Source organism: Podarcis muralis, chromosome 6 (genome assembly GCF_964188315.1).
Source record: "Podarcis muralis chromosome 6, rPodMur119.hap1.1, whole genome shotgun sequence".
Taxonomy (NCBI): domain Eukaryota; kingdom Metazoa; phylum Chordata; class Lepidosauria; order Squamata; family Lacertidae; genus Podarcis; species Podarcis muralis.
This window is the reverse complement of record NC_135660.1, coordinates 15,701,795-15,716,546: the sequence shown is the minus strand read 5'-3', so window position 1 is coordinate 15,716,546 and position 14,752 is coordinate 15,701,795. Positions and strand designations below refer to the sequence as shown.

Below are 14,752 nucleotides of genomic sequence, written 5' to 3'. Positions count from 1 at the left end.
TGCTTAAGAAATTTTCACAGTTTAAAAAACCCCCAAGTATCTTCATGAGTCTGTATTTAATAATGTTAAAAGAAAATGCAGATCTTTCTGTTATAAAATATAATCCTACATGCACATGCATTATCTTTTAGGACAAACAGTAAGAATAACTTGCAACTACTTTCTCCATCCTAGAACTCTCTCTGCACATTGCTTTTGACCTCACCAGCCCCACATCAAGTACAGTAGTTGTGCATGGTAGAGGATTTTTCTGTTTACACAATCCCTCCTCCTCGAGATATCTCTCACTGCACAGGTTGCCAAAAGGCTTATCAAACCTGGAACCACCCCTTACCAGAACCAAGGAAAAAAGTTCTTTTATGCAAAACTATATGATGTGAAGACCAATAATTTGCTGCTACAAAACTGATGGAAGCGAACATATGAGGTGAAGAGCAGTAATAATCAGCACACGGTAAGGAACTGGAGAAATGTTAGGCAACGCTTTGTACTATATTGCAAGAGACACTGTGCAGAGCATGCAAGTAGAGCCAATATAGTAATCTTATACAGACTGCAGATATCCTTGGAAGAGTTCTGTTTGCAAATTCAGCACTGCTTACTACACACATTGCCAGCTTGCCCTTAGCCAGCCTGCTGATATGTGAATGATTTCAATATAATTAGCAGCATAAATTCATTAAAAATACTATCTATTTCACACACACTTCCCAAACCTGCATCAAGCTCACTGAAAGCTTGCTAGAATTAAAAGGTTTACAGTGTTTTGGGAACTGCATTTTCTTAGACTCTGGTAGACCTCCTCAGCGCAAGCCTCGGGTGACCCTCATAAAAGAAAACATAGTCTCAAGGCTAACGTTTTCAAAATAATAATAATAATAATAATAATAATAATAATAATAATAATAATAATAATTTTTATTTATACCCCGCCCTCCCCAGCCAAGGCCAGGCTCAGAGCGGCTTACAAGCAATAATAAAAACAAGTTGAATGATTACAACTTAAAAACAACATTAAAATACAACATTAAAATATTGAAACATTAAAATATTAAAATGTAGCCTCATCGCAGGAGGAGAAGGAAAGGAAAAAAGAAAGAGGGAGGGAATCAAATTGGCTCCAAGCCAAAGGCCAGGCAGAACAACTCTGTCTTACAGGCCCTGCGGAAAGAAATCAGATCCTGCAGGGCCCTGGTCTCGTGAGGCAGAGCGTTCCACCAGGCCGGAGCCAGAGTTGAAAAGGCCCTGGCTCTGGTTGAAGCCAATCTAACTTCCTTAGGGCCCGGGACCACTAGGGTGTTGCTATTTATGGACCTTGAGGCTCTCCGTGGGGCATACCAGGAGAGGCGGTCCCATAGGTACGAGGGTCCTAGGCCGTGAAGGGCTTTGAAGGTCAAAAGCAGCACCTTAAATCTGACCCTGTACTCTACCGGGAGCCAGTGCAGCTTGAAAAGCACTGGGTGAATGTGCTCCCATGGCAGAGACCCTGTGAGGAGCCTCGCTGCAGCATTCTGCACCCGCTGGAGTTTCTGGGTCAGCTTCAAGGGCAGCCCCGCGTAGAGAGAAATGTGGGGCAAGTCTCACTGGGGGAGAAGGAGGGGACACCTGGAAGGTAAACAAAATTTCAAGAGGAGACTGGTATGCAAGTGTTTATGCTAGAAGTCTCCAAGCCAAGATGGGTCAACTTGAGTGCTTGGACTTAGGGAATGGCATTGATATAGTGAACATCACAAAAACCTGGTGGAATGGAGAGAACCAGCGGGACATGGTTATCTTTGGATATAAATGCTACAGGAAGGACAGATAAGGGCAGACCAGAGGTGGTGTCACTCTGCACCTCAAAGACAGCACTGAATCCAGCAAGCTAGAAATCTCAAAATAGGCAGACTCCACCACAGATCCATTGTGGGTGGCGATACTGGGCCCCCAAAATAATTTAGTACTGGGGACGTGCTATCAAAATGCTCAAGCAGACCTTGAGATGATGAATGAAATCAAGGAAGTCTCTAAAAGAGGAGACATTGCAATAATGTATAGAATGGCTACATATGTGTACCAGTCATGACAAAGAGGTAATATTTCTAGATGCCCTTAATGACTGTGCACTATAACAGCTGGTGTTGGAATTGACCAGAGAGGTGGTGACCCTGGACTTAATATTGAGTGGCACCCAGGACCTGGTAAGCGTTGTTAAGCGAACTGGGAGCAGTGCCTATAGTGCTCTGAAATATACATGCGAATGGTCAGTTGCTTAGAAGGCTCATCTTTTGTTCTTGTGACCTTTAGTAAGGTAATGTGTAACAGCTGAAATGTGGGGTATTGTTGCCACTGGGGTCTGCAAATAAGTTTGACCTAGTACAAACCAAGTCTGTGGGGCATGGTCAGTCACTTTTGGAGCGTGTGGTGAGAATGGACTGGGGAAGCTGATCAGACACAATTAAGATCACATATGCCACTGCTTGGTGATCATTTGCATGCGTGGGGCCATACATTTTTCAGCCAGTGTGTTCGCTTGCATCACCATCAGTTAAGAGGCTCTGTAACCATGGAGGGGCCTGGTCAGATGTTACTTCACACATATGTATCCATAGGGCCACTCCACTTGGAGGATTTTCCTGTGGTTGAATCAGACCTATAAGTTACCCAGGAGGAAAAATGAATAGAAGGGTGGATGCTTGCTGAGCCAGATCCACAGAGAAATTAGAATGTGCTGCTCCTTCTTGCAGTGGAACTCTGTAACTCATCCCTCAGATTAGCTGCCATACCCAAGGGCTGGAAAACTGTCAATATAACACTAGGTTGTGGTTTTTTTAAGAAATCAAGGTGGATGGGTAGGAATCCAAGAAATTAGACCAGCTAGTTTAACATGTGTTCCAGGAAAAGTGATGGAATGCGCTCTTAAAGATAAAAACATTAAGCATATAGAAGAACAAGTCTTGCTGAAGAAGAATCAGCATAGCTTCCACAAAGGAAAGTTATGTCTAAATTTTCAAAGTTCTTTGTGAGTGTCAGTTAGTCCAAGAGTATCAATAAGCAGCAGACATTTGGAACTTTTGACTTTGAAAGAGCTTGATACAGTCCCTCATGAAAGACCCCTAAGTAAGCTTAGCAATCACTGGATAAGAGGAGATGCCCTCTTATGGACCATAAGGTAAGCAAGGAGAAGCAGAAAGTAGATTCTGGTGCTTTTTAACCTATTCGTAAATGATCTGGAGTTAGGAGTGAGCAGTGAGGTGGCCAATTTTGCTGATGACATAAAACTGGTAAAATAAAAAGAGGGCTATGAGGAGCTCCAAAAGAATATTTCCAAACTAGCTGAGTTGGCATTAAAACGGCAAATATAGTTCAATGTAAGGAAGCATAAAATGATACACAATAGGGTAAAAAAATCCTAAATTCACATATATACTAAAGGGCTCTAAAAGGGAGGTGACTGACCAGAAAAAGAGAACTTGGGATTGTAGTGCAAAGGTTGGTGCAAATGTTGTCCAATTGTGCAGCAGCTGTGAAAAAGGTGAATTGCACGTTTGGCACCATTCAGAAAGATTGTAAAAATAAAACGGTCAGTATCATAATATCGCATCTAAGATGCAACTGCACTTGTGATACAGTTCTGTATTAAAAATAATATTGCAGAGCTGGGGCATAGGAAGCTGCCTTCTACTGAATCAGACCATTGGTCCATCTACCTCAATACTGTCTACTCTGACTGGCAGCTGCTCTCCAGGGTTTCAGGCAAGGGGCATTTCCAGCCCTCCACGGAGATGCTGGGGATTGAAATTGGAGCAAAAAAATTACACACAATGTCGAGAAAATGAATAGAGGTTTTCCCATCCTCTCACAACGCAAGACATCATGATTATCCAATGAAGTTGAATACTGGAAAATTCAGGAAATACTTCTTCACGTAGTAAACAGGTTAACTATGGAATCTGCTGCCACCAACTATAGTGATGGGTCCCAACTTGGATAGCTTTAAAATGCAGTTAGACAAATTATGGATAAGGCTATCAATGGCTACTAGCCATGATGGCTATATCTCCAGTACACTAGTTCCTGAGGAACACAGGGGTGCAGAGTGCTGTTGGCACTTAGAACCTCTTGTGGCTTTTCCAAAGCATCTAGTTGGCCACTGTGAGAACAGGATGCTGGACTAAATGGGCCCTTAATGTGAACCAGCAGGGCTCTTACGTTCTATAAACCTTCAGAGTGGATGTAGCATGGGACCTATTACATGATACTTGAGCTACAAGCATTGTTTGGCTTGCATCGAAGTCGATCTTGGCTGGTCCATTTAACAGGTTCCCAGATTCATCAGACAGGTGTGCAAGAGGGATGCTGAGCCCTACTGTATGGCTTGATTCTTCTACTCAGGAGGAGCTCCATGAATTACTATGACTTCAGTTCAAAGTGTCTGAATTTTTTTCACCATTTAAGGCTGCAAGCCTATATCCCTACCCAGGATTAAGGGCCACAGAATTTGTTGCTAATGCCACAGCTCCCTTCTTGCCGTTCTCTCTTTGCCCAATCTGACCACCTCCCAGAATGCTGACATGGTATTCAGCGGCGGAGCTAACTGCTCGGGCACCCATAGCGGCGCACATGCCGTGCACCTGGGGGCGGTGCGATCCGCCCAAGGGGCAGCGCAATTGCGATGTGGTGGTGCAATCCTCCCAGTGGAGGTCTCATCGTGGTGTGGAAGTGTGATTCTCCCGGCAGGGGTCCGATCGCGGCACGGTGGATTTTTGCATCCCCCTCTGGGACGACACCTGGGGCGACCGCCCCTGCCGCCCCCTTCCTATGCCCCTGATGTAGAAATTACGACTCCTCCTCATTCATGTTAATGCTCACTTACCCACAGTGAGCAGGAGGCAGGCAACAATAGCAAGTAGTATGAGAAGGCACAGGCCTCAGCCAAATGTCCAGTGATGCCAACCAAAGGCTATAACCTATTCTGGGTTTCATATGCGTATGTGAGATCATGGCCTAAATCCTGAGAACATGCCTTTTAAGCTGCAGCAGCGGAAGCCTCTCAGGCACCTGGGATGGCGTGCCCAGGGGCAGGGCACTCTGAGGAAGGGACAGGGTGTGCCACGGGGCCTCATCTGCCCTTCAGCTGGGGGGGAGGCAGCGGGCGGACAGTGCGGAGTCTGTGGCCAGTGCCCATTGGGTGGTGCTCAGGGGGTGGTGTGGCGATCTGCCCAGGGGGCATTTGTCACCCCCCTCAGAGATGACACCCAGGATGGACCGCCTCCCACCCAATGTCCCCCTTCCATTGCCCCTGCTTTTAAGTGTGTGGGTTCCTGGATCTAGGAATTCGGTAGATCATCTAATGTAGACAGGGTTGCACTCCATCTGAAGGAACAAGGCTCCAGGATCCAGCAGTGGCAGCGGAGGCACAAGTGGTTTTCATCACTAGGAGTGTCTTCTGTCAGTTTTGGCTTGTGTGTGTACGAGTTACAGCTATTCTTGGACAAAGGATAGCATGGCAACAGAGACCCATGCATTGGTAACCTCAAAGTTGGGTTGCTTTAGCACACTGTAGCACTGCAGGGAGCTGACTTCAGGCACTAGGCCCATCGGCACACAAATCCTGTGTTACAAAGGTGTCTGCAAATGAGACGTGAAGGCAGGCATCGTTAACTCTGCCGCACAGGAATCCTATGCAGATGACTGCAGGGCCTGAAGACAATCAGGTCACGTATCCACAGCAGTGCCCAGAGGAGGAAGGACTGCTGGGAGGAGTGCAGAGGGAAGAAGCACCATGGTGCATTTGCAGCAGCACAACAAGACATCTTTATCTGCCCCAGCTGCAACAAAACATGTCTCTCCCATATTAATCTCTACAGCCACAGCAGACGCTGTGTAACATTCCAACAGTTTGACTTCACCCTGAAAGGCACACTCCTTCATTGTCTCTTGAGACAGACAGATGACAACCAAGTGCCTCAAGTATTTTGAAGTTGTGACACTTCCTTTGTGGCTATGTTTAGAAACCTATTATGATTAAATCACTGTGGAAGCTTTACTTAAGGTCTGCATAGATTATTTTTTATAGTAAAATAAATGTAGAAACCAACCATTCTTAATTTCCCATTACAGTGGTACCTCTGGTTGCGAACGGGATCGGTTCCAGAGACCCGTTCGCAACATGAAAAGAGCGCAACCTGAAGCGCCATATCTGCGCAGCACGATTTGGCACTTGTGCGCATGCGCGAAGCACGATTTAGCGCTAGTGCGCATGCGTGAGTGGCGAAACCCAGAAGTAACCCTTTCCGGTACTTCTGGATCGCCACGGGACGAAGCCTGAAGAACATAACATGAAGCAAATGTAACATGAGGTATGACTGTATTAGGTTTGAAAATGCACCATTAATTTCCCCCTACACACAACAAATTTCTCATAGACCATGTAGGATAGATAAGGAGAGAAGTTGGGCAACAATATCTTGTTAAATAACTGAAATCACACCACTGGTGGGTGGCAGTGCTGCTTCTTTGTGATGTCATTGCTGCCATAGAAACCATGTGTGCACACAAGTGAAAATGACATCTGGCAGCAGAAGAGCATGGAAAGTTGAGAGAGGAGGCAACATCTTCAGTCTGGCAGGGTCACCAAAGCAGCTGAGCTGAGAAAGAACACCCACTACGGTCCTAGGTGCAATTCCAGTTGTAAACTTCAAAGGATGTCTCAAGAAGTTGACTGGTTACACAGCCAAGCAGGCGTGTGTAAGGTAGACCTCTACAATCCTGATGGAGGGAAGGACCAGGAGCGAAAAGTGATCTGTTTTGTTGATGTCTCCAGCCTGAACATAAAAAACACAGACGATACAGGCAAAGATGCTGCTGGCCAGTCTAAAGGCAATGAAACTGCCACAGGACTTGATCTGGGGAAAATGCAGGACAAAGAGGTAATTGTAATAAAGGATAGTGAGACACCAGAACAGTCTAAGACTGAAGGAGCAGTCTGTCTGTTCAAACAAGGTTCAACTGAAGAACTGAATGTTGTGTCCTGGCTCTTTGATGACCTGCAGAAATATGCATGTGGATTCCAACATGCACTGACCCCTTCTACTTCCCCTCGTCAACAAAAGCCATCAGCGGCTGACAAGATGTCCCAGAACAACAACAACACAGCTTTCAAGTCTGCTGAAGGTCAGAAAGGACCTGCAGATGAAGTAGCAAGCACTGTTCAAAAGTTGTGCTCCTTGGTTATGCAAATGGCAAGTAAAGAGATCTCTGAAAATCTGGAAGATGCTGCCAATAAATGTATACGCCAGGCAATTTATGCCACCAAAGATGGGAAAGCCCTCAATCCTGGTTCTGTAAGTAAAGTTGCATCCAAGATGGTGAACGAGGTGATGGAAAATGCCCAGGATCCTGGTGTTAAATCATCTCAAGAACAGGTTACGGGCAAGAAGGAAGAGGGTAAAGGAAGTCCCAAGAAAACCTCTCTCTTTTATGGTGAGGTATGCTCCAACCAAAGTGAATCCATGCCAGAATGTGATGACGGAAAGCCAACGTCACATGCTCATTTGATACATCCAAGGAAACAGTCAGGTCGCAATGACTGCGGTTCTTTTAACAAAGGGCTAATGGTTTATGCAAATAAAAATGCTAAGGATATGACATTCTCATTTGTGAATGCCACAAAGATTCACAAGAGTAGGCAACCACTTCCAGCTTGTGTGATTTTGAAAAGAGTGTTTCTCAAACACACAAAGGATGTCATATCAGACTTAATTGACTCTACTATGAAAAATCTACATAATGTCACTGGGGTCCTCATGACAGACTCTGACTTTGTTACCACAGTGAAGAAAAATCTCTTCAATGCAGGGACCCAGAAGTCAACGGAGATTTTAGAAGCAATGGTACTAAGAATGTACAACGCTTTGATGTCGGAAACTAAGGAGAAAGGGCATAGTCTTGTATACTCTTTATTGAAGACAGGATGTTCGTTAGATCCTAATGCTCCAAATATGCATTTCGCCTCTTTGAAAGGTGGATTACACACGAGGGAGAAAGTAAAGCAAGATCCAGCTCAGTCTGCAGCTCAGAAAGTAGGTGAGACAATAATTAAGGATGGAATCAGCATGCTGCGATCAAAAACAGGATGCAAAGGTCCAGACAGGGGATGCCATGACAAGAGACCAGAAAAAAGTAGCTCCACAACTGAGTTTCTAGCAAAAGACCTCATTTTGACAGCTTTAATGTTGATACAGCAGCACCTGCTAACTCAATACAAGGACCCATGTCATGACTCAAACACATCTTCATTTGGGTTCTGTGAAAAGGGAGGCAAACATGGTTCCAAATCTCATGGTTGCAAGGGTGATCCACAACAGCAAGATTACCAGAGGGGAGAAATACAAAGTGCTCTCCTATCAATCATCCAGAAGGTCCTTCAAGAGGCTGGTTTCAACGTGGACGAGTGCGAAATAAGCACCAAGAATTGCAAACCAAGCTCATATGATGATAGGTCTAGCAGAAAATCCTCAACCAAACACTGCAATCCAGAAATGGATTCTGAAAACATGGACCAAATAAACAAGAAATTCATTGATCAGCTGATGGAATCTGTGATGAAGCTGTGTATGTACATGACTAAAAGCCCTGATTTTGTTGTTGAAGATTACTCTGATGATCAAGCTACATACTTTACCGCAAGAAACAAAGGTGTATCAAGTCCAGATTCGATGGCATCCCAGAAACCTCCACAACCTACTAATATTGGAAAGCCACTTGTGCCCGCTGGTTCTGAGGTGATAGTAAACAACCAGTGCGCCAATACCAGCTCACAGAACAAAGAGCTCCAGGCTATCCTCCAATGGATGGCGGCCTCTCACTTCCAAGTGCCCAATCTCACATTCATGAATGAGAATGATGAGGAACTGAAGAAGCTTCCTCAATTGGCTGATAAAGCAGCCAAGAAGGGTGCGAGTGTGGGGGATATTTTGCAGGAGGTAATGAAGTATTTCGAAAAACAACAGGTTGATGCCGCTGTGGGAAACATGCCTCGTGGCGGACTTCTTGACTGGTTGCTTGCTAATCTGTAGACAAGTGCCAACACCTCCCTCTCATTAATTCCACCCAGCGAAGTGCCATCTTAATTACCAGATGGAATAACAATACAGCTCATTTTCCATAGACAACAGTTCATCAAATTCCACAGGCTGTCACACTAGCTGGGCAAAATCATCAATAAAAAAAAATACAAATGTCAACTGTCATTGATTTGTTTATTAATTCATATGTAGATACTATTTATGAGATGGAAAGGTGATATGAAAGCTAAAGGTTGTTTTATTGGAGATTGTTACCAGTGTAGTCGATAGACCATTTGGGTGGTTTTGCCTTTTGACATCTGTTTTTTACTATTAGGAAGATTCTTTCTGTATTCAAGACTGATCACAGATTCTTTCCCTCTTCTTTCCCTTCCCCTTCGACAGACATCGCAAAGCATTTAAAGTTAGGTGAAAAGGTTTATGTTGCTGAACAGTACTCCTTGTACTTCAGGATTCCACTTTCTGTCAAGCAAAACCCATGAAGTTTAATAGTTTTGTTAGTAAGATGAAGAAAATTGGTTGGGTTTTGATTTAGCAGTGTTCAGTTTCTCCAACTACACTATCCATAATTTCACACTGGTATTGACAAGTTAAGCAAAGATAGGAGGGTAAATATTTTGATCCACAAAAGGATCACTGATTTATATATTCTGAATCTGCAAAGCTTCTCCCACACCCCTGCTATTTCTAAAGATGTAGCTTTTTGTAAAACTGGCAGTCACTCACAGGCTACAAAAGCCCTATTTTCAAAAGCTATTGCAGCTGATTCTGCTGAACCTATGACCATGCTTATATAAACATGGAAGAAAAAGGCATTTTAACTGTAAGAATGATCAGATGACTCAGGACTTACATGCAGGACTTACAATAAAATGTAAACTTGACATCTGTCTTTGGAATGCGATTCACCAAGGCTGCGTATCGTGTGAGATTTCTACACATAACAGTATCTGATGCAGATGCCTTCATGTTGCTATTACCCAAACTCTGCACATTCCACACCCAATGTCTCTGCCACTGCTCCCAAGCCTGTCATCTAACAGTGCCCTGAATGTGCAACCTTGTTAGACTACATATTTGTTTCATTGTCCTTTTAACACCACTCTGATCTGCTCAAAAGGAAATTAGAGAAGGTGTAGAAATAATACTTTACTGATTGCATGTGGTTCTTTTTGTACTAAAGTACTTCTGTTGATGGATTTTTTTTTCATATTTCATATTATTTTCACACACACACACACACACACACACACATATATACATACATATACAATGGTACCTCTGATTACAGATTTAAGTCATTTCGGGGTGCCATGCACACCCTGAAAAATCAGTAACTAGAGGCACTGCTTCTGTGCACGCATGCAGAGCACTTCTGCACATACGGCGAAACCTGGAAGCATACACTTTTGGGTTTGCCGCAGTCATAATCCGAAGATTCCGTAACCTGGAGGTTACGCAACACGAGGTACCACTGTATACATACACAGTGCTTTTTTTCTAAAAAAATGTTTAGGGGTACTTTCATTTTGACTCAAGAAAATGACCATTCTATAGTTCAAATCGGGGGAAATGAATACAGTAAATGGACAAAAGTACAAAGATTCATAAAATGTTTAAGGGTATGCATACCCCTGCATCCCCCCCCCCCGAAAAAAGCACTGTATATGTGAGTGTGTGTGACATGAGGCCCATTAACTGCAGTGGAACTCATGGCTGTATCCAACTAAGTTATATTCAGAGCAAACCCATTGCAATTAATGGACCTAAGTTAGCCATCTACATTATTTTCAGTGGGTCTACTCTAAGTAGGATTAGCATTAACTGTGACCCTCAGTTTCAAGTAAGTGTGTTTAGGATCGTTTATGCAGAAATAAATTCAGTTATCAATTTGAGCCGACATATGGAACTGCCATATTAAAAGCTTATAAAACTTTATTACTCTTCATAGGAATGCTTTATTTCTTTCAAAGGCTCTTTGGCATTAATATGCACTGGTTAAGTCTGATCTTGTACATCAATTCTGGGAGCAAGGGGTTTATCATTACTGCAATTTTATTTAGTCATTAGGTTTAAAGTCATTAGGTTTAAAGTCATTCTACATTGCCATCTTAAAAAAGCATCTACATCTACCTCTTTGGGAAAATGTATCAAAATGTACCAACCTACAGTACAACTTTTTTCTAACAGGTTAAAGAGGGTAAGAGGTGTTTTAGATACATGCTTCTTGGGATCAAGAATACGTTACTGCTAACATAGACTGGCCATGTAATATGGCAAAATACTAATGTCGCTGTAGCAGTTCAAAGTTTTAAGATAATGATATAGATAACAGTTGAATGAGTGGCCCTATAGTGGCTGTGGTTCAACAGTCATCTTGCTCTGTGAGGAGGAGAAAGAGCGAAAGATGGAACACCCTGGAGAATTGACATCATCCAGCTCTCTGTGTTTCAGCTGGGGAGACCTCTCCCACTCCCAACTACCACTACAGAGAAACTCAAGAAGCACCTTGCCCTGAAGGTAAATGGGATCTAGCAGTCACAGGTTTCTACACCCCCCCCATAGCTTGTCTGTTGTTTTTAAATTTTATTTATCTTACAGTTTTAATACTTTTATATAAACCCCTTTGTGAGGTCCGCTTGAAAAGCAGTATATAAATAATGCAGCATTAGATACAAAGAGTAGAACAGCATGCCGACCACTCACAATGGATCTGGAAATGGATACACACACACACGCTCACACACCCCACGTGAGCTCACCTGAGTAGCTGCAGACTGACAGGGAAACGAAGAGGATGACGACACAACAGGAATGTCAGACTGGACAGCCGCCACAGTGGTAGCAGGTGTAAAAATCAGCTGTGGAAGGTAGCAAAAAAGAAAATTGAGACACACACTGTACCATGAATGCACACAAACAAACAAACAAAAGCTTAGATAGAAAATTCTCTCAGGTTTTTGTTTTTTTAAAAAAGCTGCCAGGATTTGCTGCAGGATTCCAGAATAATGCAGCTTTCCAGCTTTTCACCAAGTAGCTCAGCCACAGGAGAGGTAAAGCAGAGAACAGCACCAGGACTGCAGGGAGTGGAAAGGAAGAGTTTTAACCCTTCCGACTCACCTGCAATGTTCCTGATGGAAATCCCTCCTTCCTCAGAAGCTGCTCTTTGCATCGGGACACAGAGAGGAAAGGGAGGCAAACAACTGATTTGCTCACACTCTCCAAAATGAGGGAGAAACGCAGAACCAGCAGATCCCCGCATTAATTTATTTATGTGGAGTTGCAAAGTGATATCCAATTCCAAGGAGAGGCAGAGAGGCCAGTGAGATCACCAAGCCTTTTCAAGGGATGGCACATTAGGAATCAGCAGGCTTGACCGGGAATGGAAGAAGCACATGCAACAAGTCCACAAAAGCCATGACCAGAGGATGACAGAAGGAACTGTAAACTGGGCCATTGGTGTTGCATCTCCATATACATCTGAGACATGACTGGTGAGGAGCTGCAGGCAACATCTCTAAAATCCCACAGGTGAAAAAACACAATCTCGGGGATGTCTACAGCAGGAGATGGTGTGCTCCCTTCAGAAATATTTCCCACTATCCTAAGTGTAGCAAGAAAAGTAGCATAGTTATTTTAATTACAGGCCTGAACCAGGTAATCCCCTAACAAAACAAGCAAACAAAAAATAAAACACTTGCTGACCCCACAGATCATCTTTGCCAACTCTTTGTTCCTTCAAATGAATTATTCTAGTCATGCCCCACAACAAACGTCATCAGAGAGATTGATTTAACAAAAACAGAACAGCATATTTCCCCCCGTTAATGCTTAAAATCATTCTCAAAGAGAATCATCAGGAGAAGAAATCAAAAAGGCTCAACACCACAAACTTTTTTTAAAACAGTTCTTTGCCAATGATTTTACACATCATTTTCAAAGGTTTCCAATTCATACTCATAAAAGTCTTTCACTCATAAGGAACTGGGTTTAAAGATAAACAATCATGGAACCAGCCCTGGTGGATGAACATCCTGGCCTGATGCTACTTAAGAAACAGCTTACTCCATTTAGTATCTAAGAAAAAGTTATACAGAGGAAGTGGATCAGGGGTATTCCTGCCCATGCAACAGTATGATATCACACAATGTGGAGGGCTAGCCAAAAGTTCTTCCCTTAATATACTCCAACTGTTCTATGGCACTTTCTTCTATATAGAACAGGGGTGCAGAACATATGGCCCAGCACAAGTCCCAATCTGGCACATGAGGTTATTTCCCCAAGCCATTTCCATCTGCTACACAGCTCACATCACATGTGGAATCAAGTGTGGGTAAGCAGCAGCATAGCTGCAAAAGAACAAACGGGATCCCCAGTTTTTCCTTGACAAGTGGGGCTTGTTGTCTTAACTATGGATTTGCTTAACCATCATTTGTTGGGTTACCCTACACCAGATGTTCACCAAGCTACAGAGGAAGAGCAGCTGGAAAACAAAACTGCTGCCAGGGATAAGTGACTCTCACTTGTGTCCGTCCTGAAAAAGCCCTACTATAAACACCAGACCACATATACTTTGCAAGCAGAGGGAGTAATTTAAAAGGCCCATTCTTCTACTTTAACAATATCTAAGAAGATAAGAAGAGCCTCCTGGATGAAGCCAATGGCTCATCTAGTCCAGCATTGTGTTCTCACAGCGGCCAACCAGACGCCTGTGGGAAGCCCACCAGAAGGATTCGAGCACAAGGGACTCTCCCCTCCTGGTTTTTCCAGCTACTGGTATTCAGAAGCACTGCTGCCTCCAACTGTGGCAGCAGAGAATAGCCATCTTAGCTAGTAACCACTGATTGCCCTCTCCCTCCATGAATTTGTCGAATTGCAAGATGCAATTACAAAACTTAACTGCTAAATTACAGTCACTGTTGGAAACTCAGAAGGGGCAAGGAACCATTAGCCACGAAACAGAAAAGAACAACTAAACCTTAGCAACCATTCAAAAAATAATAATAAAATATAAACTAGCAAGACTTACCATTTGGGCTCGGAGGTACATCTGAGCCTGGCTTGCAGTCAGAGTAGGAGAGGTGCTCCCCAGAAGCATGGTCTGTTGGGTAAGACTGCTGCTACTACTGTTGGAGGTCTGTGAACGGCTTATTAGCTGCGCGGGTGTAGGAGAAGGAGAAAGATTAATCTATGGAAGCAAAAATATTGTTTTATTAACTACCTTCATTCCACAATTTCAAAAAGAGCCCCACAGAAAACAGCGGAACTTGCTTCCAAGTAAACATGTGCAGGGTTGCCAGGCAATATACTGGACTTGCAGTTGTACTCTGCAGCACAGAATCTAGGTTTGTTAAAAAAGTATATGTCATCTGTCAAAGTTGCATCCTTAAGCACCTGTTTGTTCATCAGGAAGATCATTGCGCAAAGCCATAAATTTTAAACTATTGCTAACATGTTAAGAAAAATGTTTAAGTTTAAATATGTAACTTAAACAGACACCAATTCTGATACAGCAGATCTTGCGTTTATCTTCTGATATACCTGATCATAAGGTGTTTCATTTTTATACTAGACTTTAAAATTATGATTGCAATAAAATGTTCAGCCACATTGCAGAAGATCTGCCTTCTTAGATTTGCCATTTTACCTTTTCCAAATTGCAATTAAAATGTCCAGAATAAGGC

At 43.2% G+C, this 14,752-nt stretch overlaps 1 protein-coding gene and 1 pseudogene across 7 annotated transcripts in view; one reads left to right on the top strand and one right to left on the bottom strand.

Annotated features, from left to right (window-relative positions):
* Positions 1–14,752, bottom strand: part of PHC3 (polyhomeotic homolog 3) — a 45,713-nt gene that overhangs the window by 24,827 nt on the left and 6,134 nt on the right. For 4 of the 7 annotated variants that reach the window (XM_028731552.2, XM_028731551.2, XM_028731555.2 and 1 more), the window contains 2 exons: positions 14,098–14,256; positions 11,831–11,929 (listed from right to left, as the gene is read on the bottom strand). In XM_028731552.2, coding sequence (XP_028587385.2) covers positions 11,831–11,929; positions 14,098–14,256 — 258 coding nt within the window. The remainder of the gene's footprint in view (positions 1–11,830; positions 11,930–14,097; positions 14,257–14,752) is intronic. The other 3 variants (XM_028731553.2, XM_077929780.1, XM_028731554.2) reach the window with 2 other exon arrangements.
* On the top strand, positions 6,687–9,059 carry LOC144327947 (A-kinase anchor protein 4 pseudogene; annotated as a pseudogene).